This window comes from Camelus dromedarius, chromosome 4 (assembly GCF_036321535.1).
Source record: "Camelus dromedarius isolate mCamDro1 chromosome 4, mCamDro1.pat, whole genome shotgun sequence".
NCBI lineage: Eukaryota > Metazoa > Chordata > Mammalia > Artiodactyla > Camelidae > Camelus > Camelus dromedarius.
In genome coordinates this window covers 31,067,814-31,094,889 of record NC_087439.1, presented here as the reverse complement: position 1 = coordinate 31,094,889, position 27,076 = coordinate 31,067,814, and the positions used below count along the sequence as shown (strand labels likewise).

The 27,076-nt window shown below is 41.9% G+C and overlaps 1 protein-coding gene across 12 annotated transcripts in view; it reads left to right on the top strand.

The window, feature by feature from the left end:
* NEB (nebulin) overlaps positions 1-27,076 on the top strand; it is a 215,406-nt gene that overhangs the window by 171,265 nt on the left and 17,065 nt on the right. For 10 of the 12 annotated variants that reach the window (XM_064484778.1, XM_064484776.1, XM_064484773.1 and 7 more), the window contains exons 142-165: positions 497-601; positions 1,885-1,989; positions 4,433-4,537; positions 4,919-5,026; positions 7,295-7,399; positions 8,689-8,793; positions 9,228-9,332; positions 9,952-10,056; positions 10,151-10,261; positions 11,168-11,278; positions 11,511-11,612; positions 11,722-11,826; positions 16,204-16,314; positions 16,904-17,008; positions 17,565-17,669; positions 18,941-19,045; positions 20,449-20,559; positions 20,979-21,089; positions 21,637-21,750; positions 22,283-22,387; positions 24,433-24,537; positions 25,056-25,160; positions 25,806-25,898; positions 26,938-27,030. In XM_064484778.1, coding sequence (XP_064340848.1) covers positions 497-601; positions 1,885-1,989; positions 4,433-4,537; positions 4,919-5,026; positions 7,295-7,399; positions 8,689-8,793; positions 9,228-9,332; positions 9,952-10,056; positions 10,151-10,261; positions 11,168-11,278; positions 11,511-11,612; positions 11,722-11,826; positions 16,204-16,314; positions 16,904-17,008; positions 17,565-17,669; positions 18,941-19,045; positions 20,449-20,559; positions 20,979-21,089; positions 21,637-21,750; positions 22,283-22,387; positions 24,433-24,537; positions 25,056-25,160; positions 25,806-25,898; positions 26,938-27,030 — 2,535 coding nt within the window. Of the gene's footprint in view, positions 1-496; positions 602-1,884; positions 1,990-2,628; positions 2,734-4,432; positions 4,538-4,918; positions 5,027-7,294; positions 7,400-8,688; positions 8,794-9,227; positions 9,333-9,951; positions 10,057-10,150; positions 10,262-11,167; positions 11,279-11,510; positions 11,613-11,721; positions 11,827-16,203; positions 16,315-16,903; positions 17,009-17,564; positions 17,670-18,940; positions 19,046-20,448; positions 20,560-20,978; positions 21,090-21,636; positions 21,751-22,282; positions 22,388-24,432; positions 24,538-25,055; positions 25,161-25,805; positions 25,899-26,937; positions 27,031-27,076 lie in introns of all 12 variants that reach the window. The other 2 variants (XM_064484780.1, XM_064484770.1) reach the window with 2 other exon arrangements.

Here is a 27,076-nt window from a genome sequence, read left to right as displayed (position 1 = left end):
TCAATCTGTCACATTTTCTTTGTAAAAAATCCCTTAAAATTGTTTTTAAAAATTCTTAGTTCATGGGGCTGTTTAAAAACAGGTAGTGATCTAGATGTTGGCATACTCCTGCTCTAAAATATTATGATTATCTGCATAATTACTAGAAAACTATTTCAAATTAATGGACTAAAAACTGCCTTCAAGTGCACATGGAAATACCTTCAAAGTAAAATAGTTATTTCATAAATATTGAAACAAAGAAGAAACTGATTTGGATTTTTGTCTAATATGGAGAATAGATCTATTTGACATCCATTCAAAGTGTGTACTTGGGAGTAGTTTTTAAGATATCATGGTATGTATATACCCTTCATTGCCTTGAGAGACTAAGTGCTCACTAGTTACTTGTTATCTCTATGAATGAATTAATCACAATTGTGTGATGAGATAAATAGCATATCTCATTAAGATAATCACAGCCTGTTATCAAGTAACCACACTCTGTTTTCTCTAGTATAAGTATAAAGAGATATTTGAAAGGACGAAGTCAGATTTCAAGTATGAAGCTGATTGTCCAATCAATAGGCATTTCAAGTTTGCAACTCAATTGATGAATGAGGTATGTATGACCTGATCCAGTTAAGCCCAGTCAGTTCCCCTGAGAAATTTATCAATGGCATTTGATTAAAACCCCATACATAAAATGACAGGAAAGCCATTCTAAGTGTTGATTCAAGATAAAGATTTGGGAAGACTCTTATGATGTCTCTCTCTGATGGGCTCTGCCAAAAGCATGAATAAGAGCAAGTGAAGGGACTGTCCAGGCTGGAGCCAGCATTGCCTGTGTTTGCACCAGCACAGGCCTTTGGGTGATGAGAGACAGGAAGTAAAGGATTTTGTTGACTGTCAGCTGAAGCTCCCTTCAACAGGATTCTGTGTAGAGCTGGGAGACCCAGAAGTTCCAAGTTCATTTAGTACCCCTACCAAGGCACCGAAATGGCAGCCCTCGGGCGTAGTTGTGATTCATGCAAAGTGTTGCCATTGTTACCCATCCACTGGGGCAGAGAAGTGTCCATTTGCACTCAAAATATTTGTCTATATTTCTACCCAGTCTTTCCTGGAACTGGGTTTGCAATAGTTTAAGTTAAATTTAGCTTAAAATGATGAAATAAGCAAGCTATGAATTAAGGTATGTTTGAATGGTTTACATTTAATTTTCTATCTTTGTATTTTCCACAGATTTATATGAATTCAAAAACAATGTTAGAAAATTAGTAGAATGTATCTAAAAATGAAAATGTAGCCAATGGTATATTTATTTCAATAGATGACTCTTGTTGTTTTTGTTTTAAAATTTGATTTAGTTTATTCTCAGTAGATCTTCAGGTGGGACAACTCAAGAATTATTTTCAGTAGCTTCCTAGGAAGACAGTCTTAATATATTTTGTTTCTATTTTTTTTAATTCACAAAAGATTTCCAGGTCTCTTTCATGATCAAATTATTTAGCATTTGGAGACCATTAGAATTTGTCCATGAATATGCTTTTTGATTCTCACAGCCTAAAGTAGTAAACCTGCAACTTATCAGTGCCATATTTTAAATACAATGTAAAATATAAGACCAAACATTGCTAATAGCATTATATGTAAAGATGGAACATGTTTAGGACAAGGTGCTTCCATTTTAGTGTCATAATCAGATCCATCTGAAGCCCCAGCCTTCTCCAGGAGATCTTCCTTTGCCTAACTCTCTTTGCCTCCCTGTTTTCATTACCCTGGATGCTGTGGGAGCCCACCTCTAGAAAGGACATATTTCTGGCTCTCTGAAGTGTTTATCTTGGGGCATTTCTGTCTAGCCTTGACGTTGTACTCTTGCTATAATTTGATATGATGTTTGAGCAGAAAAAATACAGAGCTGATTATGAGCAGCGGAAAGATAAATACCACCTGGTAGTGGATGAGCCTAGACACCTGCTGGCTAAGATCGCAGGCGACCAGATCAGTCAGGTACTGTGGCGGGGCTGGCTGGACGGCCAGACAGGACTGTGCTCCGGGTTTCTGATGAGATGTCGTCTCGTCTGCTGCAAGGATGTCATAGGTTCTGCCTATGATATTGGGATGTTCTGTTCCAAAGTATCTGTCTAGCCACCCAAAGAGCCCACAAGCTATTTGAGTGTGCCAGTCCATGCTTTGTGCCCTCATGTGTGCTGTGGTGAAGACGAGACTGGGTCCTAAAAGCTGGATCCTCCCACCCTTCATTTGCCAGGAGGGCCTATGTGTTAGCTGTAATTGTAAACTGTATTAAGGTGCAAAAGCAAAAACAAAGAACCAAATTAATGGAAGGAAAAAAGCGAGACCTCCTTACTGTATTTTTCTACTCCAATAATGTCACCTTTTCTATAAGGCAGTTTTAGTGGGACTGGCTCTGTTAATCCCCATTCACAAAGGCTGTGGATGGTCGACTGCGAGTACTGCAGTCACCCTGCTTGACACAGTAATGCATCTGGTGTCTTCACCCACATGCACATGTGAGTACACATTGTGTGCGCCTACATCTCTTCACTCAGAGGTGATCGGGATATAGTGCCATGTTCTCTTCTGTCTTCATAAGTCTCTTTTGTGCTTCACTGCTCTTTGCATGAACAGAGAAAATATAAGTCTAGTGCCAAGATGCTTCTGAAACAAGGATGTAATGAAATTCTGCGTCCAGATATGTTGACTGCCCTCTACAACACACACATGTGGAGCCAGGTAATGTCTGCTGTGATGTGAAGAAGAGGTGTAGAAGCCTCGGAGGCGTTCACCTTTATGCTTTCCCTGAGTTCCTTGGCCTGCCCCCTGCCCACGCTGGTTTCATGTGGTAAAGCTGCATCAATGTTCATTCTTTGTAAATGATCTCTGGATGTGGCCGAGTGCAGTGACGCGGCAGCTGTCACTGACACCTTTGAAACTCCTAGTAAGGTTAACTGAGACTTTTTCAAACTTTTTTTAAACTTCTCCAAGTTGGTATAACATTAATGTATACTTCCTAATATTTGCCCCAAAGAAATAGATTTTGTAGAGATTGAGGATATTACGTAAAGTCAATAGTTACTTAAGAGATCTGAATATTTAATGTTTTCATCTAATTTATCCACTGCTCAAAAATGACTACACTGTACCATTTCGGCAAAATGAGGACAGCAGGGCAGCCCCTTGAATATCATGAACAGTCATGGCCCCTCTTGAGTTTGTGTGTGTATATATATATTCATTGAAGTATAGTCAGTTTACAGTGTTATGTCAATTTCTGGTGTACAGCATAATTCTTCAGTCATACATGAACATACATTCATCTTCATATTCTTTTTCACCATATGTTACTACTAGATATTGAATATAGTTCCCTGTGCTATACAGTATGAACTTGTTGTTTATCTATTTCATACATAGTAGTTAGTATCTGCAAATCTCAAACTCCCAATTTATCCCTCTTGAGTTTGATGCTGAATTTGCTGGGTTATTTCCAGCACATCTGTCCTCACACACACTTGTTAACAACACTGCTGATCACCTTGCCTTCCTACAAGGTCCACTGAAGCAACACCAGCTCCTTTCCATCATATGTCAAAAGGTAAACTTGAAGCAGCAAAAAACAAACAAACAAAAAAAGTGGTGATAATTGCTTAACCACCAGATACAGTGTTAATAAAATGCCATTGTTCCCACACACAAGAGGTTTTAATCAGTCTTTTGTGTTAGCAACTTGTTTTGTCACTTTAGCTTGATGGCAGATCAACAGGTGAGATAAGGAGGACCAGGTCTTCCTGTGAACATTCTTTTGGCCTGAACTTTTTCCTTTGTCCTGACAGGATCATCAAGTAGTTGTGCATGAAATTTTGCTGCGATCTGTGTCTGTACCGCTTGAAACAGCTTATGTGCATGAAAAAAACCATGACTTGAAAATTTCAAAAATGAATGTCTTTAAAACAACCACTTTAAACTGTGGGTATTCATTTTTTTATTTTACATCTGTTTCCTCTTTGATGTGGAAACACTCCTTAAGAGGTCATACATATTCGATGCAGCATTTTCTGAGTGAATCTTTACTTGTCAGAGTCCAGAGAACGTGGGTCTAGTCCTGGCTTTGAAATTCACTCTCTGTGTGCCCTTAGCTCAGTCTCTTAACCTCTCTGGGCCTCAGTTTCCACATGGATAAAGTATATGGAAAATATCATTAATTATCATTATTTTAAATTATTGTTATTTGTTCACTCCATTCCACTATTGTGATGAAGTAAAGATTCATATGAAACACTTCCAGTTAAGAAAGCACGGCATCATGCCCCACGTCTCTAGCTTATATAACATTCCTACTGCTGCTGTGAGACTTTCTCAAGAAGAAAGCTAGATTCCCTGAAAACTCGCTCTCCTACTTCATCCTAACTTGTTCTTCTCCTCTATAATTTAGATCAAGTATAGGAAAAACTATGAAAAAACAAAGGACAAGTTTACCTCGGTTGTGGACACTCCAGAACACCTGCGTACTACAAAAGTCAACAAGCAAATCAGTGATGTGAGTACCAGAAACCCTGAATGGATTCTTGAACTTGGAGGGCATTTGCAAGTGTGGAGGGGCACGTTAGACAGTCACAACATTTGGAAGACTCTACTGCATTTGGTGGGAGGGAGGGAGGGAGGGAGGCAGGGATGCTAAATGGCCTACTAATGTCGAGACTTTTCTTTTACAATTAAGAATTGCTCCAACCAAATTGGCAGACACCTCATTTTAGAGGCACAAGAACCTTAGCAGAAAGCATGAAAGCACCTGTTGAGTTTATAGAATTCTCTTTCCTTTATATACACTCAACAACAACGTTGCATTTATAGCTTTATGTTACATTACAATGTCAATTGAGATGCATCACATTGTCTCTTTCTGCCTTTTCTCCTGCAGATACTGTACAAGTTGGAATACAACAAGGCCAGACCCAGGGGCTACACCACAATCCACGACACGCCCATGTTGCTGCACGTCCGAAAGGTCAAGGATGAAGTCAGTGATGTAAGTACCAGAATGGCTTTGCAGCACCTCTCACTGTGTCTCTTTCTAATGTGCTATAACACACCCAGGTCCATTCGTCTATTCCTGTGTATCAACCTAGCTAAAACGTAGTAGTTTTGGAGGACAGTCATCCTCATTTGCTCACCATCCTGTGAGCTGGTGGGCACAGCTGTGGGCAGATAGCTGAAGCGCAGGGCCGGGGGCCAGGACGTGGAAGGTGGCTCGCTCATAGAGCCGGCAGTGCTGACGGCTGGGCTGGGAGCTCAGCTATTGTACAGACAGGAACCCCTGTACGTGGCCTTTCCATGTGGTTTGGATGTCTCACAGCACAGTGAATGGGTTCCAAGAGGCTAGAGTAGAAGCTTCCAGACCAGTTGAGGGCTATTCCTAGAATTGACAGAGTCACTTTTGCATCATTTTACTGGACACAGTGCACATCCATATTCAAGGGTTGAAGAGGAAAATGCCCCCTCTGAATGAACAAATGGCAAGGTCACACTGCAGAAAAGCATGGCGGGGGGTGGATATTACTGAGGCCATTTTGAAAAATGCAGTGTGCCATAAACTCTGTTAATACTCTATAGGGAGGAGGGTGCAGCTTAAGTGGTAGAGTACATGCTTAACATGCATGAGGTCCTGGGTTCAATCCCCAGTATCTCCTCTAAAAATAAATAGACCTAATTACCTCCCCCCACTGCCAAAGTAAAATAATTAAATACTATAATAATAGATAAACAAATAAAGTATTTTTTAAAAATACTCTGTAAGTTTCATTTTGACTAAGAGGAACAAGGTAGCCATTAAATTCTAATACTCTGAGGAGAAAGTATATTCATAAATTTTCATATATATAGCTATATTTTATGTTGGAAAACTCTCATTATTTTGGTTAAAGAATAGACTAAATATTTTAAAGAACTCCATGGCTATCTGGGCACCAGAGGAATAGTCAAGGCAAGTATGGAATAGCTCATCCCTACCCCAACACCTTGACTGTGGCTGGGACTTGGGAATTCTTTGATAGATAAATAAGTGGGTTCACACTGTTGACTCTCAGTTGCCAAGAAAAAAAATGCTGAATACATTCAGCGCACTGTTTGTGAAGGCAGAGATGTATAAATCATTTAAAAATATTTTTTCAAATTTTTCACATTAAAATAAGTTTGGGCACTTTCAACATGAACATCAATTATTCATAGACATCTATAAGGTAGACCCCTTACATGGAGCAGACCATTCACTCTCACTGTAGAAAGATGAAGCAATTCTGCATCTTTTCTCTTGAGCTTTCTGATCATAACAATAACCTGAGATGTTGGTGAAAAATATAGATTTCCAGCCCTGTTGCCTAAAGATAGTGATTTACTACATCTATGGTGAAGCACAGAAAGTTGTGATTTGTATGATCAGGCAAGTTTAGTTATTACTTCTATGGCTCCTTTGAAACAGTTTTACTTCAGGCTTCACCATGTTAAGACCTAAGATCCTTCTGCAATAGTAAGTGAGAAGGCCCAGATGGGGCCGCAGGGCCTTGAAATCTGAAAGGAGCAAAAATGGGTGAAGCTAGAAATTCCAGGTTCAGGACGAAAGAAACTGCCAGTTGGGCTGACAGGAGCTAAGCCTTCCTCATTTCTCTCCCTCCCATCCAAACCCATGCCTGCCCAGACTTGTGAGATGTGGCTCCAGCAGTGAAAATGACGACTGCATTCATCCATCAGTTCATTCATTCATCAGATATTTATTGGGTTTCTGTGAGCCTGATGCTAGGAATGAGACGATGAATGATACACAACTTTTACCCACACGGGAAAGAATAGACAGACAGACAAATAATTACAGTGGGATGTGATAACAGCTACAGCCGTGGGGGCGTAGAAGGAGGGCAGGACTGATTCCGTCCGGCTGAGCCAGCGGGGGGAGGCTTCTCATCCGTCAACAGTTTTCAAGATGTTCTGAACTCAGGATTTTCTGATTTGGGGAAGGGAAAACACACAGGGATAGCTGTCTAGCTGTCCCTTTCAGCACAAGCTCCGAGGACCTAAATCCTATGGTGACACTGGTGAACATACTCAGTGTGTCCTGGGAGCTGGTTTTAAGATCTGAGATAGGATTGTGCATGTCTGCACAACTGTGTGGCTGCATCCTTTCTCCACAACAGATTTATTCAGTCTCAAGGAGTGTCACATATGATAGTTATGCTTTTAATTTCTTGTTTTTTAAGATACTCATGGGCTGCTATAAAAAATTAACCTGTGTTTCCTCCCCTAGCTGAAATACAAAGAAGATTACCAAAGAACTAAGTCCAATTGCACCATTAAGCCAGATGCTGTTCATATCAAAGCAGCCAAGGATGCCTACAAAGTCAACACCAATGTGAGTTCCACAAGTGTCCCCAAGCCTAATAGGGGTTGATCAGCTCCTGCAGGACACATTGCCTCTGCACCTGCTTCTTCCGAAACAAAGAGAACATTTGAGCCAATTGGTGCTCTGCGGATTTGGTCTAGACCTTCCTCCTGCTCACATCTCCCTATGCTGACTCATTTCCATATGATGGGGCATCTTAAAGCCTCAATCACAGAAACACTTGTGCATTTAGATGAGTACTGACTTCTTAAAAATGTATAAATGGTTATATGATAAAAGATTATAAAACCCAACTGGTGCCCACTAGTGCCAGGGAGAACTTGTATTTATTAGGGCCAGCAAACTAAAATGCCTTTAGGGGCCGGCAGGTAGCTTACAGGTGCCCTGAGGATGGATTGAGGGATGAGTACCAGGAATGAAGTGGGACAGAGCAAATGCAGTTAAATGTACACAGTAGGGTGTGGGTGGTGGGTGTATGGGTATTCTCAGTAAGACTCATGCAACTCTTTATATGTTTGAAATTTTTCACAATGAAATTTTATAAGTAGAAGCATGTGTGTCTTATGGTATACAAATAATACCTTGACCAAAAAAGTAGAGAGAAAAAGAGTGAGGAAAGAAACGAGGCTGTCAGTGAGGGTTCTTCCCAGGGACACTGAAGTTAAGTCACACATACTTCTGTGCCTTAGATTTGGCCCAAGGCAGCCAGTTCTCCAGCCACAATGCAAGTCTAGCAGATATATAAGCACCTCTGAAGCCAGGCTGCCCGGGTTTGAATCCCAGCTCCACTGTTCACCAGCTGTCTCACCTGGGCAGGGTACTTAGCCCTTCCCATCTAGGCTGTTCCTCCTTAGCTGTTGATTTTTTTGCAGCTGTTATGAAGATTAAATGAGTTAATATTTATAAAGCACTTTGAAAAATGCCTAGCGTGAAAGAAATGCTGCAAGTGTTTAATAATTTTTTTAAAAAGTTATCTGAATGTAGTTAGAAATTAAAAGTACTTGACTCTGAAAATGATCAGACTGCACTGGGAGAGTTAGAGTTTGATGAATCATTCTACTGGAAGCCTTTAAAAATGTTGGCCCCTATTTTGAGACCAAAGGGTCCCACAAGATGACATCTTGAGTGACCAGCTAGCTGCATAAATTATACAGAAATTTTAACTGGGGTTATCTCTTGCATAAAGCACCATAATTTGTTCTATGTTAAAATGCAAGAGGAGTCCCTCTGTGTCACATGTGTGGTTATGAATTCAGGCCATTGAATGAAGTGACTTCTTTTTGTCTTATTAAAAACAGCTGGACTACAAGAAGCAGTATGAAGCCAACAAAGCCCACTGGAGGTGGATCCCCGACCGTCCAGACTTCATCCAGGCTGCCAAGTCATCCCTGCAGCAAAGCGATGTGAGATAAGAGAGACAGAACTGCATGACATGCCTGAGACAGAAAAATTAATAATTATTCATAATAAGCTGCAGTTAAGCCTACCTCATCTGAGACCCAAGAAGGACAGGAGGGTTGTGAGGTGTGGAGGGCAAGCTCAGGAAGAGGGCCTGGCCATCGAGCCTGGTCTCTCAGGGCTGGGCCCAAACACAAATGGCTCAGAGTCCCAAGGGAGACCCATGAAGCTGCGGGCAAACGGGCAGGAGGGCTTTGTCCTGGCCTCCGGGCTGGAAGGGAGGAGCCCAGCAAGCAGTGAGGGGCTGGGAAGCACCCCCCCCCCCCGATTCTGGCAGCAAATCCTCATAGACTCCTCTTCCTACCAATTTAACCAAATACTGGCTTCCTCCTGTACCAGCCCCCCTTTTCCATCTTCCTCTGCCTTTCTTCCCTTACAGTTTGAATACAAGCTGGACCGAGAGTACCTCAGGGGTTGCAAGCTCTCTGTCACTGATGATAAAGACATGGTGCTGGCCCTGAGGAATTCCATAATAGAAAGTGACGTAAGCATCCAGCCCCTCCCAGGAGGCCCCCCTCACTTGGGTGTCCTCTGCAGCCCAGTCCCCAGGGACACCCAGGAGAGGACGGTGGGAGGGGGGCTGCTGTCCCCTGGGAACCCCAGTGATTTAGCAGAGCAGGGCAGCGGCAGTGGGAAGCTGTTAAAGCCAGGGGGCCATTCGTGATTAATCCTGCACCACCCCAGAACCCATACAGTCAGCACTGGGAATCTGGAGGCCTGGCTGGATTCTAGAAGGAAATGTGTTCATTTCTGTGGGGTTAGACTCTGTGCTTCCTACGTTTCCTCATCTGGAGAGGAGGAATAACAGTGCCTCCCAGGGTTCGGGGGAGAGTCCAATGACATGTTTCAAAGTGCTCTGAACTAAGGCTGTAGGTATAGAGCTATGTCGTAAAACCCATTCTGATTGTTACTGAGGCCTCAACTGGCAAGAGGAAAGCAAATCCTTTTTGTATATTTCCCAAACATCACATCTTTTCCTGAGTTTAATGTTTCTGCTGTGTCAAAGATGCTGTCCACCGAGCTCCTTCTAGTAACTCAGGAGCTTAATAAAATAGGCAGGAAGCTCCGAGGAGCTGAAGAAATGCTTATTTTCACCCCTGCAGCTGAAATACAAAGAGAAACATGTCAAGGAAAGAGGAACCTGCTACGCTGTGCCCGATACTCCTCAGATCCTTCTGGCAAAGACTGTCAGCAATCTGGTGTCCGAGGTAACCCTCCCGCAGCCCACGTGCTCGCCTTCCGTCTCGGGCTCACGCCCCAGGCAGACGTTTCAGCAAGCTCTCCGTGCATTCATTCCCCCAGAACAAGTACAAGCGCCACGTGAAGAAGCACTTGGCCCAGGGCTCATACACAACCCTGCCCGAGACCCGGGACACCATCCATGTCAAGAAAGTGACCAAGGATGTCAGTGACGTAAGTGACCAGGGCTCACAGTGGCAGTGGCAACCCCACCGCACCTTAGAATCCAGCAGTGGACTGTAAGCTGCCTTTTTTCTTACAGACCCTTTCCTTTATGTCACTTCACTCCTACTGTCAGTGATTATATGTGACCTTGGAATTCTGGTTTAAAAGACGACTCAAAATTTATTGGCTTTCCAGTTGTGGCAACTGCAGCAGATGGGGGTTAGGCCACAGGACATAGTATTTAGCCATAGAAGATGTCACTAAGCAAGTGCTGATAGGGGCAGGAAGCATCTCTCCTCTCATTCAACTGTCCACGCCTCAGTAATTTCTGCCCACTATTTCCCTATGGGTAATGCTTTAATAATCATGGTGTTATACTTCATGAGCCCTGTATGGTTCCTTTTATTTTTATTTTATTTTATTTTATTTTATTTTATTTTATTTTATTTTATTTTATTTTATTTTTTATTTTATTTTATTTTATTTTATTTTATTTTATTTTATTTTATTTTATTTTATTTTATTTTATTTTATTTATTTATTTTTATTCTCTTCTATTCTATTTTATGGAAGTACTAGGGACAGAACCCAGGACCTCATGCATGCTAAGCATGCACTCTACCACTGAGCTATACCCTCTCTATCCATTTATGTTTTTAAAAAGTAGAAATGGTGAGTGAAAGAGTTTAATTTGCCTATAGTCAGTTCTCCAAAGATTGGGGTGTGGTTCAGCTGTTAGGTTCCAGGCAGAAATGGCAGGGAAGAGCTAGATTACGGATCAGAGACCCCAGTTCCAACATGACGCCAAAATGGGGAACCACAGGTTTCCCTCAAGATCGTCTCACAGTTCTTCAAGTAAAACAATTCTGCTCCCAGCTTTCCTCTGTTCACACAAGGAGTTCTGGCTCTTTTTAGACAAATTACAAGAAGAAGTTTGTCAAGGAGAAAGGGAAATCCAACTACTCCATCATGCTGGAGCCCCCAGAGGTGAAACACGCCATGGAGGTGGCCAAGAAGCAGAGCAATGTAAGTTTCCCCTCTCACTCTCAGGGGTCCACTTGGGCCGGCGGATCCCAACTTGGTGGATGCTGGGCTAGTTCCAGTGAGTGCTCACCAGGATTTCTCTCTCTGGTGGTTTAAAAAATACAGTGGTGGGACTGATTTTGTTTTAATAAAATGTTCCTTGTACTTAATGAGGACTTTCAGAAATACAGAGTATTTCTCAAGTGAGTAAACATTTTTTTTTCTCCAAATAAAGATCGCTTACAAAAAAGATGCCAAAGAAAACCTGCATTACACCACAGTGGCCGATCGGCCAGACATCAGGAAGGCCACTCAGGCAGCCAAACAGGCCAGCGAGGTAAGGATGTGGCTGAAGTGTGGCCAGTCCCCAGTGGTCAATGCCAACAGGTAGCATAAAGCACCGGCCACCTAAAGTGTGATGCCCATTTTGGTTTTCTTTGATTCAGGTGGAGTATAGAGCCAAGCACCGCAAGGAAGGCAGCCATGGGCTGAGCATGCTCGGTCGCCCAGACATTGAAATGGCCAAGAAGGCAGCCAGGCTGAGCAGCCAGGTAACACAGATGGGCAGACAGCGGCTCTGATGTGAGGAGACTTTAAAAACCTTGCCAGAAGAAGTGACTCCCAGAATGAAAGTATAACATTAGCAACCAAAGAGATACTGGGTCTTTGATCACACTGCAGAACTTTGAAAAGTTACATCACGAAAAGGGTGCCAAGGACCCACTCTCATTTTCCTCTAGTATCTCTAGGCCTTTCTTGTTCTCCACTTTTCCATTCATGGGCTTATGTCTATCTGTTTGTGTGCCTCACTATTTTCAGGCGACAAGACAGCAGCTCATGAGGTCCTGTTGAATCCTCTCCCCAGGTCAGGGGAGCTGCATCCCAAGGGCCTGGTTCGCACATGAGTCACCAGTGGGATCTTGTTAATGTGCGAGAGTCATGAAATTCTAACTTCTAGAGCCCAACCAGCAGCAGTCACTTTTAGTTTTGCATTCAACATACGTATATTGAATGCCTGGGAGAGGAACTAGTGGGGAATAGATGTCCTCGGACTGTATGTCCGTGGATAAATAATTACCATGTGGGGAGATAAGTGTTTAATCAAAGTATGTGCAGGGTGCTGGGGGTGGGAATGACTAATTCTAGCAGATTTCATGTTATTGAGAAGGTGGACTCAGAACTTTGTCCAAACCTAACTGCCACATTTCCTAATTTCCCCTGCTAGACCAATTATGTAGCTACTGCTGAGTTACAACAAGTTTTCCGACTTTAGCTGAGAGACCCCCGTGACCAACCACCACATCTTTCAGAGAGCAAGTTTTTGTCCTGAAAGACTTGAACTCAAGAATATCTTATTTCTTTTCCAATTCAGAGATCCTACCTTCTTCTTCCTTATTGTCTGTTCTCTAACATATCTGTTTGAGGAAATAGGTTTAGGATACATTTGGTTGTTACATCTGTGACTTTCAGCAACATGAAACATGGGATCCCAATCCTTTGGAAGCTATAAAGTAGCGATATCAAGTGATAAAACAAGAGGGAATTATGAAGAGGAACACAAAGTTCAGATGACTGATGACAAGCAAATATGATTTTTAAAAAGGTTTTGAATTTAAAATTCCTATGCAGTACTTTTATAAATTGAGGGAACTGCATAAGTTCTCAAAACCAAGATTTGAAATCACCAACAAAAACAGTGGAATCTCTTGTAATGAAATGTAACAAGAACTTTTCAATGTAAAAACTTTTAATAGGTTTTAAAATTTCCAAGGTTATACCCTTATCAAGTCAAAAACAAGCTGAGATTTTGAAGACTTTGCTGTTTTTGAAAATAGGCTTGTATTTCTAATCCCAGGTGGAGCCTATAATGTGGAGAATGAGACCCAACCAGCTTCTTTTAGGAGCTCCCCTTCCTGGGTTACTTGCCTCAGGAGTTACAGCTTCCTGCGGTGGCCTCTGGCCCCTGGAGGCTCCCCTCCGCATGGGCTCCCCACCCAACCCCGTTCTGACTCTGCTGTCTTGCTGGTGCTCTAGGCGGAATACCTCCAAGGCCAAAGGCGAGGGCACGGGCACGGCGCCGCGTCTTATGACACCCCTATGATGAGGCAGCTTAAGAAAACTAATGCGCTCGTCAGTGATGTAAGACTGACCCCAGCAAGCCAATATCTCTGTCTTTCTCTTTCTCTCCTCTACTTCCTTAGCCGTGGTCCAGGGACTGACCAAGCTGCACTCTTTTCTGTTGGTTTTGTGTTGGAATGTGTAGAATGCTGTGGGCATTTGTCAGAGGGTATACTTTTGCACACTCCTGTCTCTTCCTGCATGAAACTTCCCCTCTGGAACGTGCCCCTGGAATAGGAAGGTGGGGCAGACTTGGAGATGGCCTCCCAGTGTCCTGAGGTTGCTGACCCCAATCAAATCTGTGAAATGAAAACAAACTGAGACTCTCATCTCCAAAAACGTGAAGAAAGGCTCTGCTTATCACCATTGCTGGTGTTTGATACATTTAAGACTGGTATTTAATACAGTTTCTCAGTCCAGACAGCCTCTGAAGCAACAGAATAAACTCAAAACGTTCTCAAGCGCAGCTTTCACTCTGTTTTACAGCCTCAGCAGCAGGAAATTTTCTAATTCTTGGACCTGTTCTTCAGTCTTTAGAAGCACCGCTATACAGTTCAAGGCCCTGAAAAGGAGTAGAACAACTGGATGTTAGATCTTTAAATTCAATTAAACTTTGAAAGAATAACGGATTCGAAACCACTTTCCCATGGTCTGTCTCCAGCCGTCAGCGTCGGAGCCGGTGGGATGAGGGGCACCGTACGGCACTTGCTGGCAGACGGCATCACGTGGGTCCCGCTCAGGCTTCCCTGGTGAACGAGGGAGAGAAGGCTTTTCCATTCCATAATGCCACGTGTTTGTGGTTTTACTGTGCTTCCTGCCTAAGCCAACAGCTTGCTAAGCTCCCTGCAGTCCTGAATCAGATGTGTGTCCTTACCGTGCAAAGTACAGCAGTTCTTCAGAAGATGCGGTCAGAAAGGAGGGTCACATGTGCTGGTTCCGGTTCCCAGCAGTGGTCGTGCTCAGCTGCATTTGCTTGGGGGCCTTCTTATGGAGAGGGGAGGCATACCTTTTCTTTCTTTTGAATTAAAAAGTTAGAAATTTAAATTTACTGAATATTAATGGAAGAAAAAGGAACTGAAGTGAGACCAGGGGAAGTGCTGTTCTTCAAATAAATATTTTTTCAGAAACGAGCCATTTTCTAAAAGAAAGAGGACTTAGAACATACTTCTAACAGAGGCAGATTTTATTCTCATCAGAGGTGGGCCGTCGCATCTCTTCTTGCCCAGGCGGACTCTGCGCATCTAGTTTTCTCTGCTTTTCTGTGTTTCGCAGCTCCTGGGATCCGCCCTAGTCTTAGGGGTTCTATACCCTTAGAAGGAGTGTTCTCTTGGTCCAGACACCAGCTCACTTCCTCTAACTTTCCTCAGCAGGCTTTTCATTTCCTTATTTTGGGAGTGAATTTCCTTTCAAAGAGCCATGGTAGCATTCATTTACATTTTGTTTTCCTGTTACGTTGTTTCCGCTCCTCCGGGGTCTGACTCCGTGTGCCTGCTGCATGCTTATTTTGTGTCTGCATTTCCACAGTAAATGTGTTCCAAATAAACAAGTCTCAGCCCTGTGAATGCATTTTCTCTGATGTGGCAGATTTCATTGTTCTTAGCATCTGAGTGGTCTCATTTTGTGTCCATTCTGCTGGACGGGTAAAGTTGTGGAGAAGTTAAGTGATGAAGCATGAGGGATATTGATTTTAAATGTCCACAGAGTGAAACATCTGAGTGACCAGATCCTGGTGTGATAACTTGGAATGAGTGAGTCTTTCATCTTACAGTAACAGAAATTCTAGGTTTCCTGGAGTGTCAAATATAGCCCTTTTAGCTGGTTAACATCTAGAAATAGCTCATTTTTCATTCTTCCTAGAGTGATAACTAGTGGAGAGCTCTACTTCGGGACCTGGTCCTAGAATACTATTGACAAAGGCATCAGGGTATCTTTCAATAAGGAATATTTCTCTAACCTTCAGTTTATTTTGTTGAATTTTCCTAAAATAAATTATCCTCTTTAGCCATTTTACCCAAACATAATGACTGACTCCTCCTTTCATCCAATCAAATCGCATTTATTGAGCAACTACTAGTGCCAGGCACTGTGCTTACTTTTTAAATTGAAGTAACTTAGTCCTTGGCATAGTCTTACTTTTATGTATCCTGCAAGACTATTTAATCTTATTTTTCTCATTATGCTGAAGTATCTCACTTCTTTCTTTCTTCTAGCCTGAAATGCTACTGAAGCCACTAATCCCCAAATTCTGTCCTTCTTTTACTCAGAAATTATGTCAATTTTTTTGCCAAGTTTAAAAAAATTAAAATGGTGTAGCCAAAGTGCTATTTTAAAATAACAATAAATGCTCCTAATTTAACAGATTCCTTACTTCTTCTCTTCTTGATCATTTATAAAGCCTCTTTGAACTCTTGGCAGTAGACCTAAAATGCTTTTGGTTTTGCTAGTTACGAGGGCCAAACTGCTCTGAAACAAATCCATTAGATCATTTCTCTGAGTTTAGCCTGAAGCCTTTTCCCACTCATTCTTATTCTGCATCAAAAAGAGATGATTATCTTTCATACCTCTGGATAGTATAAAAATGAACAAAATAAATGCTACATCACTTGATCTTATTCTCGACTGCCTGTTACCCCAACACAATTATTAATAGTGCTCCCTTTTACTCCTAAAAGTGTCCTGGTTTGGATAATAAATTGTATGATCACTTACTGTATAACACGAACTCTTTTGCATTTACATTTTCTCCATTCCTCGGTCATCAAATTAATTGACATTCAGGAATAATTTGGATTTTTTCCATTTGCTGTTAGATTACATACCGAGAAAATTTCAACAAAGAGAAGGGCAAGACACCAAAGTACAATCCAAAAGACAGCCAGCTTTACAAAACCATGAAAGATGCTAATAATCTCGCAAGTGAGGTATGTGTTTGTTTAATTGTGGTTAAATATATAATGTGAAATTTGCCAGTTTAACTATTTTTAAGTATATAATTCGATGGCATTAATTACATTCACAATTTTGTCCAACTACCAGTATTATTTTCAAAACTGTTTCATCACCCCAAACACAAACTCTAACTATTAAGCAGTGACTCTCCGTCTCCCCCTCCCACCAGTCCCTGGTAACCTCTAGTCTACTTTCTGTCCCTATGAGTTTGCCTATTAGAGATTCCATTTAAGTGGAATCACATAATATTTGTCCTTTTTTTGGTCTGGCTTATTTCATTCAGTATAGTATTTTCAAGGTTCACCCATGTAGCATGTGTCTGAACTTCATTCCTTCTTGCGGCTGAATAATAAATAGCCCATCGTGTGTATACACCACATTGTGTTCTGTTGATGGACACTTGAATTTTTTCTGCTTTTTGGCTACTGTGACTGAGGCATGGTTTTTCATCACCATCTCCAGCATTTGTTCCAAGATGGGATATCTTATTCTGGTTTCCATTAGTACTATTTTCCATTTCCTATTTATGTGATTTCCCTTTTTTCCCCCCTCAATGTACAGGTAAAATATAAAGCTGACTTGAAGAAACTTCACAAACCTGTGACTGACATGAAGGAATCTCTGATAATGCATCATGTCTTGAATACCAGCCAACTCGCCAGTTCTGTAAGCTCAACGTTTGCTCCAGAAACAGCCTGTTTCACCCGTGTTCGCAACTAACTTCCTTCTCTGAGCTCACGTGCATCTCCTTCTCTGCTACTGAGACACTCGATTTGTTAGAAAGCTCTTCTGTTGCCTGAGTGCATTCTTCCAATTACAACATTAATCTACCAATTCTCCACTGACTGTAACACCTCTTAGGGTATAAAAATGCTTCTATTTTCGGACTATTTAAACTTTTTTGTTCAATTAACCACTCCTTTCCCTCCTTCTAAAAACATAGAATTATCACTTGGAATAGTTTCTTTCACTTTCATCTTTTCACTCCTAAAACCAACTCTGAATAAGCCGTGTAACCTACGTGCTTACATCCTTGTATTAACCAATAATAGTGAACATGGATCTTTATCCTTTAAAACATTTTATTAACCCCCTCCATAGTGTTTGCTAATTTTGATTCGGTCTCAATGCTGCTGCTGTTAAATGTCTAATCTCAAGACAAAACACAGGAATGCCGAGCAGCTTTCCCATCAGTGTGCCTTTTTTGCCGCCCTCCCCTCAGTACCAGTACAAGAAGAACTATGAGAAGAGCAAGGGCCACTACCACACGATACCTGATAACCTGGAGCAGCTTCATCTAAAAGAGGCCACAGAGTTACAGAGCATAGTAAGTCAACAAAGATGGACTTCTTTCCTGCACCTTCATCTACGATGTCAAAACCTTTCACGGATTCCCCCCAGGACAGTAGTTATAGTTGTAGTAACTGTTGCTTGAGAAAATGCCCAAAGATAGTAGGGGTTTTGAATTTAAAAACACATTGAAACAGATGTGTTTATGTCACGAATGGTAACAGTGTCAACATATGTTGGAGGAACAGCACATAGACATGCAGCATGTGGTGGGCAGTTGCTGACAGGGACTGGAAGCGCAAAGACAACGTCACAAGGGAGACAAACCCCTCACAGTAGCCCCGCTGTGCTCCAAGGAGTCTGCCCCCAGCTTACAGGACATTCCTAAGGATGACAGGGAAGCTCTGGAGGGTTCTGAGCAGACAAGCGTTGTGACCAGGTCGACCACTGAAGCAGTCTCTGGGTGTTTAAGAAATGGCAAAATTTGTACAATCATTAAGATTCTCAGAGGAAAGAACTCAGAGAAGGAGCCTGCTGTCACATGACCTTCTATATCACAAATTCAGCACTATTAGCTCCCCTGTTGGGCATTAGCCAAGAGCTAAATTACTGGAAGTGCCCTCATGTCATCTGTAAAGCAGCCCATGTTAGGAATATCTGTAGGCTCCCCCCCATTCCTGGTCATGTGAGGTGAGAATGAGGAGATGGTATTTGTGAAATAGCTTTGGGAGAGTCTTATGGAGAATGTCAGGTTGTTAGTAAGTCAGTCAGCAACTAGTCAACTGGATTTCATTTTATACCAGTCTATACTGGCTGCATTAAATATGTGACCAGTTAGGACCTAGATTGTGTTACTGACATATAAATAAAGTCATGTGTAGTATCTATTAAGTCAAGCCTCCAGGTCTCTCTTAAAAATTCTTATGAAAGAAAATGGGAGATTTTTATCAGAAATGTTGACTGATGCACTGGCTAAAATGTGCACATCTACACACATCCAGTCCCGGCCAATGTTATCTATGGGCGATTTCCCCATGTATTTCCTTGTTTCAATGCTTCTCAGCTGATTTTTGTGCAGTGATTCCCTTGTCTCCTTGAATTGAACATAAATCCTGGCCATGCCTTGCAGACAGTAATGGTGATTTCCCCTTAGGCAAAAAAAAAAAAATCTACTGGATCTGATTTGAATGGCAATGAGATGCCACCCAATTGGACATAATGTATCAATTAAAAAAATACTATTGCTAAACTGGTCTCTGTCCACGAGTTGACCAGAGATGAGATATCTAATAAGGCTTTTCATCACAGGTGAAATACAAAGAGAAGTATGAAAAGGAGCGAGGAAAGCCCATGTTGGACTTTGAAACACCAACATACATCACCGCCAAAGAGTCTCAGCAGATGCAAAGCGGGGTAAGTCCTGCACAAACCCGCCACACAGCAAACACACCATCAAGCTGATGAAAACAAGCTCCACTCAGAAGTATCCAGCCTGCTGTTACCCCAGCTGCAGGTGACGGACTCTTTAACAAGTGATCACGAAAATTTTTCTCAGTCATCTGTGGTTCCGTTATAATAGACGTTCTCAATAGTAAATATTTACCATGTATCTTTTATTTCAACTATCATTTTCATAGAATTAGAACATAGCAAACTATTCCCAACAATGAAACAAATTATATTGAATATAATGTCAGTTTTTCTTTAATGAATGAAAAGTTCCCTCTGCACAGACCATCCACTGGCTTTGGATTGCTCTTAATAGGAAGCCCCAAGCCAAAAAAAAAAAAAGAATTTTTTTCTTTTGATCAAGATGTTTATCAAAACATCAAAAGTCAATGTGCCATGTTTTCTATTTTAGAAGTTTTATGCAGAGGCATTTAAATTTTTTTTTCATTTTTAATCAATAGTGGAGAAGAATGAAGTCTTATTTTGAATTGTAGAAAGTCTGTTTTCATTGGGAAACAGGGCTTTTTTTTTTGGATTTCTTTGTGTCCTCCATAAGCACATCTCCAACCATAAAGATAGTTTTTAAAAGTGGCAGTTTGGGGAGGTGTCTGGTGTATAGAATGCCAGATAATGAAAAATTTTAAATAGTTTTAAATAATTGGTGAATCTGCGTAAAAGCTCTATTGGAGTTCCTTGTACTATTCTTGCAACTTTTCTGTAAATGTAAAATTCTATCTAAATTAAAAATTACAAAATCAAGTTCCAATATCTATTCCAAGCCTCCCAGAGAAACAGCCTCATCCTGGGATTGGAGAGGAGATGGGGGAGGTCACAGCCCTTTCTCTCAACAGTAAACAGGCCTGAGAACTTCTCAGGGCTTCATCGTCCACCTTTTCTATTCAGTGATTAAAAATAAGTCAGGATTATGAAAAAGGCCAAATTTGCGTTTAGTGCACTCAGGTTCCCTTCCTCCGGGGGTGGTTCCCCCTCCTTGAGTCTCTTCTAATTCAGAGGTACAGTGTTTTGTTGCCTCCAGAGGAATGTCATCAGGAGAGATGACAATGGATTCAGAGTCTTGGTGGCCCATCCCAGCCGTCCACTCTCTTGGGGGCCAGCCCCAGTCACAGCGTCGGATGGACGAATGAGAAGCCCACCAACATTTCTCAGCCTCTGGGTTTCTAGGGCTACTTGCTCTAAATAAATTATTTCCAGAACAATCAGACATGCTTCAAATATGTGACCATTAGCAGAACTATGATCAGGTTAAGAGGCCATACTTAGGAAATGTAATTCTCCCCAGTAGGATTGAAAAGTAAATTGTAGTAAAGGTTCTTTCTTAACTTGTCTTTCCTTCCTACTCACATTAGAAAGAATATAGGAAAGATTATGAAGAGTCCATTAAAGGCAGAAACCTGACTGGCCTGGAGGTCACGCCAGCTTTATTACATGTCAAATATGCAACCAAAATAGCCAGCGAGGTAGTGCCCACTTGGTCTTTTGTTTCCCTCTTGATCCAAATAATTGCACTAATGATGCTCATCAATGTGTTCCTTCTACCGTTTTCACCACCACCTAACTTCCGGTTTCGAGTTGGGTTCACATGTGTTTGGTACTACCACCTAATCTATTACTCACGTTAACCCTTCTAATTTTTTAATTGAATACCTAATAAAATGTGCTTACTTTAGCATTCTATTAATTTTTAGTTTCTTATTTGATATTGATATTAACTGATGAAGCTTATCCCTGCCTTTATTCATATCTTCATTTACTAAACTATAACTGTTTAAAATCAGAAGAGTTGTTTTTTTATTTTTGTGGGGGGCGGTGGTTCTTTACCGAAGAGGAACAATCCAGGCTTTCTTCTCAGCACTGTTGCTCATATTTTGTGCTATAGAAAGAGTACAGGAAGGACCTAGAAGAAAGCATCCGTGGGAAGGGGCTCAGTGAAATGGAAGACACCCCCGACATGCTAAGAGCAAAGAACGCCACTCAGATCCTCAACGAGGTGGGTGCACAGCCAACTGCATGCACAGATTCCCAGCCAAGTTGCATACAAAAAAAAAAGTGGTAAAAAGAGAGTTATTAAATTTCAGACTCCATAGTCATGATTATTAACCATTAAGTAAAATGTCTTAATTTCTGATGAGTTGATAATAACAGTCTGTTTCTGTAGCAGCTATTGTAACCTGTTCTTTATCGGGTATTATTTGTTCTAATCTTGATACGTGTGTTGTGCCCACTTAAATAAAAACGTCACACTGGAGAGGTGTGCACCTAAGTGTAATCCTTGTTATATTCCAAACCAGATTTAAAATGTGCTCTCTACTTCAATTTTCTAAGTAGAGAATGCTGAAAAGTGTTCAAAAGGAGGCCTGGCATGAGTAGAAGAGTTTCCTAAAGTGGTTCTGTTGTCACCACACCGTCCTGGCCCGGGGAACGGTGAAGGTGCCCACTAGCAACTGAGGTGCCATGCTATGTGGATCCATTCTCACTCTGTACATTTATTACCTAGTCATGGAAGTTAAGTAACTTTTTTTCAAATGCTACTGTAGAAAGAATATAAGAGAGACCTGGAGCTGGAAGTCAAAGGAAGAGGCCTGAATGCCATGGCCAATGAAACTCCCGACTTCATGAGAGCCAAGAATGCCACAGATATTGCCAGTCAGGTCAGTGTTACTGTTCCATGTCAGTCTTTCAGAAAACATAGCTGCAACTGCAAGGACACAGTGTTGTCCTTCTGTTGTCTTACTTATTGGTCAGTTGCAGTCACATGCATATTATAGTGGCATCTTTAAATATCTGCCTGGTGGAATCCATTCCAAGGAAAGGATCAGGGACCCTTTGCCAGGGCCGCTTGTATCTGTCCTTCTCCCAGCCCTTCTGGAACCAGTTGATGCTTTACTATCTGTTGATGGTCTCCCTCCTCCTTTCCCACACCCTAGCTTCCCGCCCCCTCCCCGCCCTGCCTTGCCCCTGTCCAACTAGACAGTAAGTCTTTCAACAGCTCCAACTCAACCTTTCTTTCTGAATCTTACTCTTTAGTATAAAACTGTAAACACAATAGGGAAAAAAAATGTTGACTATCAAATGAATGAATCCTTTTGGAAAAGAAATATTAATCACCTCTTAATCAAACTAAGCTACAAAACGTTGTGCACATGGTAAACATTTACCCAAGTATTGGCTGTCCTTTTGCAGATTAAGTATAAGCAATTAGCAGAAATGGAAAAAGCCAATTTCACTTCTGTGGTTGATACTCCGGAGATCATTCATGCCCAACAAGTCAAGAACCTTTCAAGCAAGGTAAGGACATTCATCAGAATGCCACTCATTGACCCCAGTCATGAAGAACAAAGTCTTTCCACTATTACTGAAGGAGGTTCTTTAAAACCAGTTTTCCCAGTGAAAGAGAAGGGATACATCCATGATGCAAGCTGGAGTTAGAGTTGAGATTTCTGTATCATAAACTGTAGGAGGGAATTTTAAGGTACTGAAGAACTCTTTTGTGGTACTACCCATAATTTTTTAAATTTATTTTTTCCAGTTTTAGTGAGATATAATTGACTTATACCACTGTATAATTTTAAGGTGTACAGCACAACGGTTTAGCTTATATTTCTTGTGAAATGATTACCTCAGTAAGTTTTAGTTAGCATTCCTCACCTCGTATAGATACAGTAAAAAGAGAAAGCAAAAAAAGAGAAAAAAAAACGTTTCCTTGTGATGAGAACTCTTGAATTTACCCTTAAGAACTTTCACATGTCATACAGCAGTGTTAGCTACAGTCATCATGTTACACATCACATCCCTGGTACTTACTCATTTTAGAACTGGCAGTTTGTCACTTTTGACCACCTTTCTGCAGTTCCCCCTCACCTCCACCTCCCGCCTCTGGAAACCATAAATCTGATCACTTTTTCTGAGTTTGTTTTGTTTTTAGAGTCCACAAATATGTGAGATCATACAGTATTTGTCTTTCTCTGTCTGACTTATTTCACTTAGCATAATTCCCTCAGGGTCCATCCACGTTGTGGCAAATGGCAGGATTTCTCCTTTTTTATGCCTGAGTATTATTCCACTGTGTAAATATACCACAACTTCTTTATCCATCATCTGTTGATGGACACTAGGTTGTTCCCATGTCTTGGCTATTGTAAACAATGCTGCTATGAGCATAGAAGTGAGGGTATCTATTCAAGTTAGTGTTTTCTATCCTTTGGATATGGTCCCAGAAGCAGAATTGCTGGATCACAGGGTAGCTCTATTTTTAGTTTTTTTGTGGATCCTCTATACTGTTTTCCATAGTGGCAAAACCAGTTTACTGTCCCACCAACAGTGCACTGTTTTCCACATTCTCACCAGCATTTGTTATCTCTTGTCTTTCTGATGATGGCCATTCTAACTGGTGTGAGTTACCACCCATAATTAAAGCATCAGTATTTTAAAACATGCAAAGCCTCTTATAATGTGGATGTAAAACTTGTATGCAAATCTGGAAGATGCAAAGTAGACAGCCCACATTTGGATTATCAATTTCTGTAGCAAGATTGAGACTTTGCCATCAACACCAACCACACAATCTAACCCTGGTTCCTCCTATCGTGGATAACTCTCCATCTTCCTACAGATGGAGAGAGAAAGAAAAGTGACATGTCCTTCATACACCAGGGTAGACCCTCATTTGTTTTAATCTTCACTGATGATCAGGAGTCTGCAGTTTATTTAAACAGCCCCAAATTAGAATTTTTGCTTGTCTTCTGATCAGTGAATTCTGAAGCAGTCGTTACCTGACCTGGCTATACTTTATAAACACCTGAGAATGTAGATTTCCTGGCCCCACCCTGGACGCTCCTGCTGGGCCTGCCTGCCAGCTCAGTCCTTTAGCCTGGAGCCTGGACCACACCTGCTCCGGCTCAGTGAAATTATCCTTGTCACTGACTAAGGACAGCTTTCAGGAGGCCTTACTGATGGCTCTTAACCCTCCTGCTTTTCTCCACCTCCCTGCTGAATAGTCTGGCTCCATCCAGCTCACTGTAGGCATCCCTGTCTCCCTGCCAGGAACCTCAGGGACCATCACCCTCCCTCATGTGGACCAGTCCACAAGGGCCTCCCTCGGCCAGCTTTGCCATGAAGCGAAGTGAGTGCTATGAAATACCTGCGCTCAGCTCTCCTGGAGAGAAAAGACATGACACTCTGACCGAGAGGGCTCTGCTTTATAACTCCCTAACATCCTGGGGCCATCAAGACAAAGGACTTTCTCTCTGCTGAGCAGGAAGCACTATTTTAGGTTCCATTGGCCCACATCCTTGTGTTATTCACTATCCTTATTTCTTGGACTCTATTCCCAGAAAAAGTACAAAGAAGATGCAGAGAAGTGCATGTCATATTATGAGACTGTTTTGGACACCCCAGAGATGCAAAGGGTCCGGGAGAACCAAAAGAACTTCAGCCTTGTGAGTTTCCTTTGAATCTAAGACACAGCTCATGGCTACCTGGGTTGAGACAGGGCAAGAAGGATGCCTCTGGGCACACACGCTCGGGTATCCCACCCGCGTCAGCCCTCAGCAACGCCCGCCCACTGCCCGGGAAACGTGGGCTCCATTCTCCTTGGGGCTCATATCTCAATCCCTAATGTAGCGTGAAAGGCCCATCTCTCGCTTTGTTGGTGGCTTCCTGTTGCTGAATATGAACCATCACCATCTTCCACTGGTGGTGTTATCTTTTTCAAAGTTAATTCTAGGCGAGATATAATTAAAAAGAAAAACAACTAGTTTTTAAGGTTTTAAAATTTTTGTTTCTCTACAAAATTCTTATTAAAGAATTTCCCATTGGCTACCTGACTCTGATTATTGTGATTCAGACTTTTTTTTTTAAATATAAGATTTTAACTTCCTTTATACAATATAGGACAATTAAAAAATATATAAAACAATGCTGAAATCTTAACAAGATGTTTACTCTTTCTTCATAGCTCCAATACCAGTGTGACCTTAAAAACAGTAAAGGAAAAATTACAGTTGTTCAAGACACGCCAGAAATACTGCGTGTTAAAGAAAATCAAAAGAATTTCAGCTCGGTATATGTACTATTTATTTTCCATTTAATGCTAACCTAATAATTTCAGTCTCCTCTTTAAAAATATACTAGCCTCACGTTGATTCAGACAATTAACATCTAACCTCCCCAGTTTAATGCTAGCGGTTATTTGTCAAAATTCCCCATACTTTGCTCTAAAATCATCATTCCAGAGACCATTTGAAATAACAACTTAAATCTGCTAACAAAGGAGCCTTTCTTTCTTTTTAACTTTTTAAATCCCTGAGCAGTAACACATGTTGTCTTGCTCCAGGAAGATGGATTTCTTTTTGACACTGTGATTGATTGTCCCTTCCGAAAATAACTGACTGACTGTATTTCTTAATGGATTTTGTGTTTCATGTGGGAGGGTTTTTTAATCAACAGTTTCTGGTTTTGCTCATCATGTATTAATACAGTACAATAATTTTAACAGAACTCTTGAGATCTGGAAAGTGATGTGTGTTGTGTCTGTGGTTTGAGTTACTGATGCTGACGCAGGAGACACTTCCGATGCTCCAGCACTTGTCTAAGAACGTTCTCTAGTGCCTTTTGTTTTCACAGACTCCATATTTCCTAGTCTTTCTCCAGGAATTGCTGGGTTTTCCTTTCTTCTGTGTAACACTTCCTAATTCTGAATGCCCAGGTTTTGTACAAAGAGGATGTCTCACCAGGAACGGCGATTGGAAAGACACCTGAGATGATGAGAGTGAAGCAAACCCAGGACCACATTAGCTCGGTAAGGACACCCCTGGGGACTCACTTTCAGTGTTTTCTGTCTCCCTCTGATGATTTACACTGATGTCTGAGCTGCACTCAAAACCTTTGTCACCAGAAGCAGCTGAAGTTGCTAAAGGGTCATTTCATAACTCAGCGCTGACGCAGTTCTCACGAGGGCTGGTTTGACATGGACAACAGAGAGGCCTGTGTCACAGCAAACCAGAGCTAGACAGTAGTTTAAGTAGTAGAACAGATTTTATTTAGAACTATCTTAATACAGAGGAAAAGAGATCTCAGTACACATCCGAACTCAATTCTGAATACACCTGGGGAAAGCAGGGATTTAAGAGAGGTGAGGGGACAGGATGGGGGCAGGGAATGGGGAGGTGGGGGTTGTGGGGAGAAGATCCGTGGGTAGAAAATTACTCAGAGCAAACATCAGGGGTGAGGAGGGATTCTGGCTAAACCAGCTTAATAGGCTTCTTGCTGGAGGCAGATCAGGCTGATCAGATGTCACCTGGGGGATGGTGGGGGTTGGGTAAGGAATTTGATCAGATATCAAGGGTGATGAGATACCAAGGGGGGGAATTTTGGCCAAACTGATATAGCAGGATTCTTGCTGAAATTGGGTGATGCAAAGATGGTCTCAGAAGTCCAAAAGTTGAGGCCTAGTTGAGTAGAAGATTCAGAAGAGCCTGATTACAGGTTGGTCAAGAAGAGACTCATCACTTGTAAGAAAGTAGCAGACTTGAGAGGCAGAGGATGGCCTTTCCTGGGTGTGTGTATGTGAGTGTCTGCTCTGGGCAAATGAACTGTGGGTATAAAACATGGGAGACCCCAGGGAAGAGAAGGGGCTTCAGTCTAAGGGTGGACCCCACCCCCAAAGAGACCAGAGAGAGCCCAAGAGTCCTTGTCCTCGGCAGTGTTCTCTGCTGACCCCATGTTGGAATGTGGCCTCCTGCCCGCTAAGCATAGAGCTTGTGCCATTTAAATTGTGACTGCAAATTGTGGGGCTGCTAATCAAACACGCACACATGTTCCCATCTTTATATCTGCAGGTGAAGTATAAGGAGGTGATTGGACAAGGAACCCCCATCCCGGACCTGCCTGAAGTGAAGCGCGTCAAGCAGACACAGAAACACATCAGCTCGGTAGGGCGCCCCCCGTCCCCGCGCTCGGCCCATGCCTGTGCCGCCA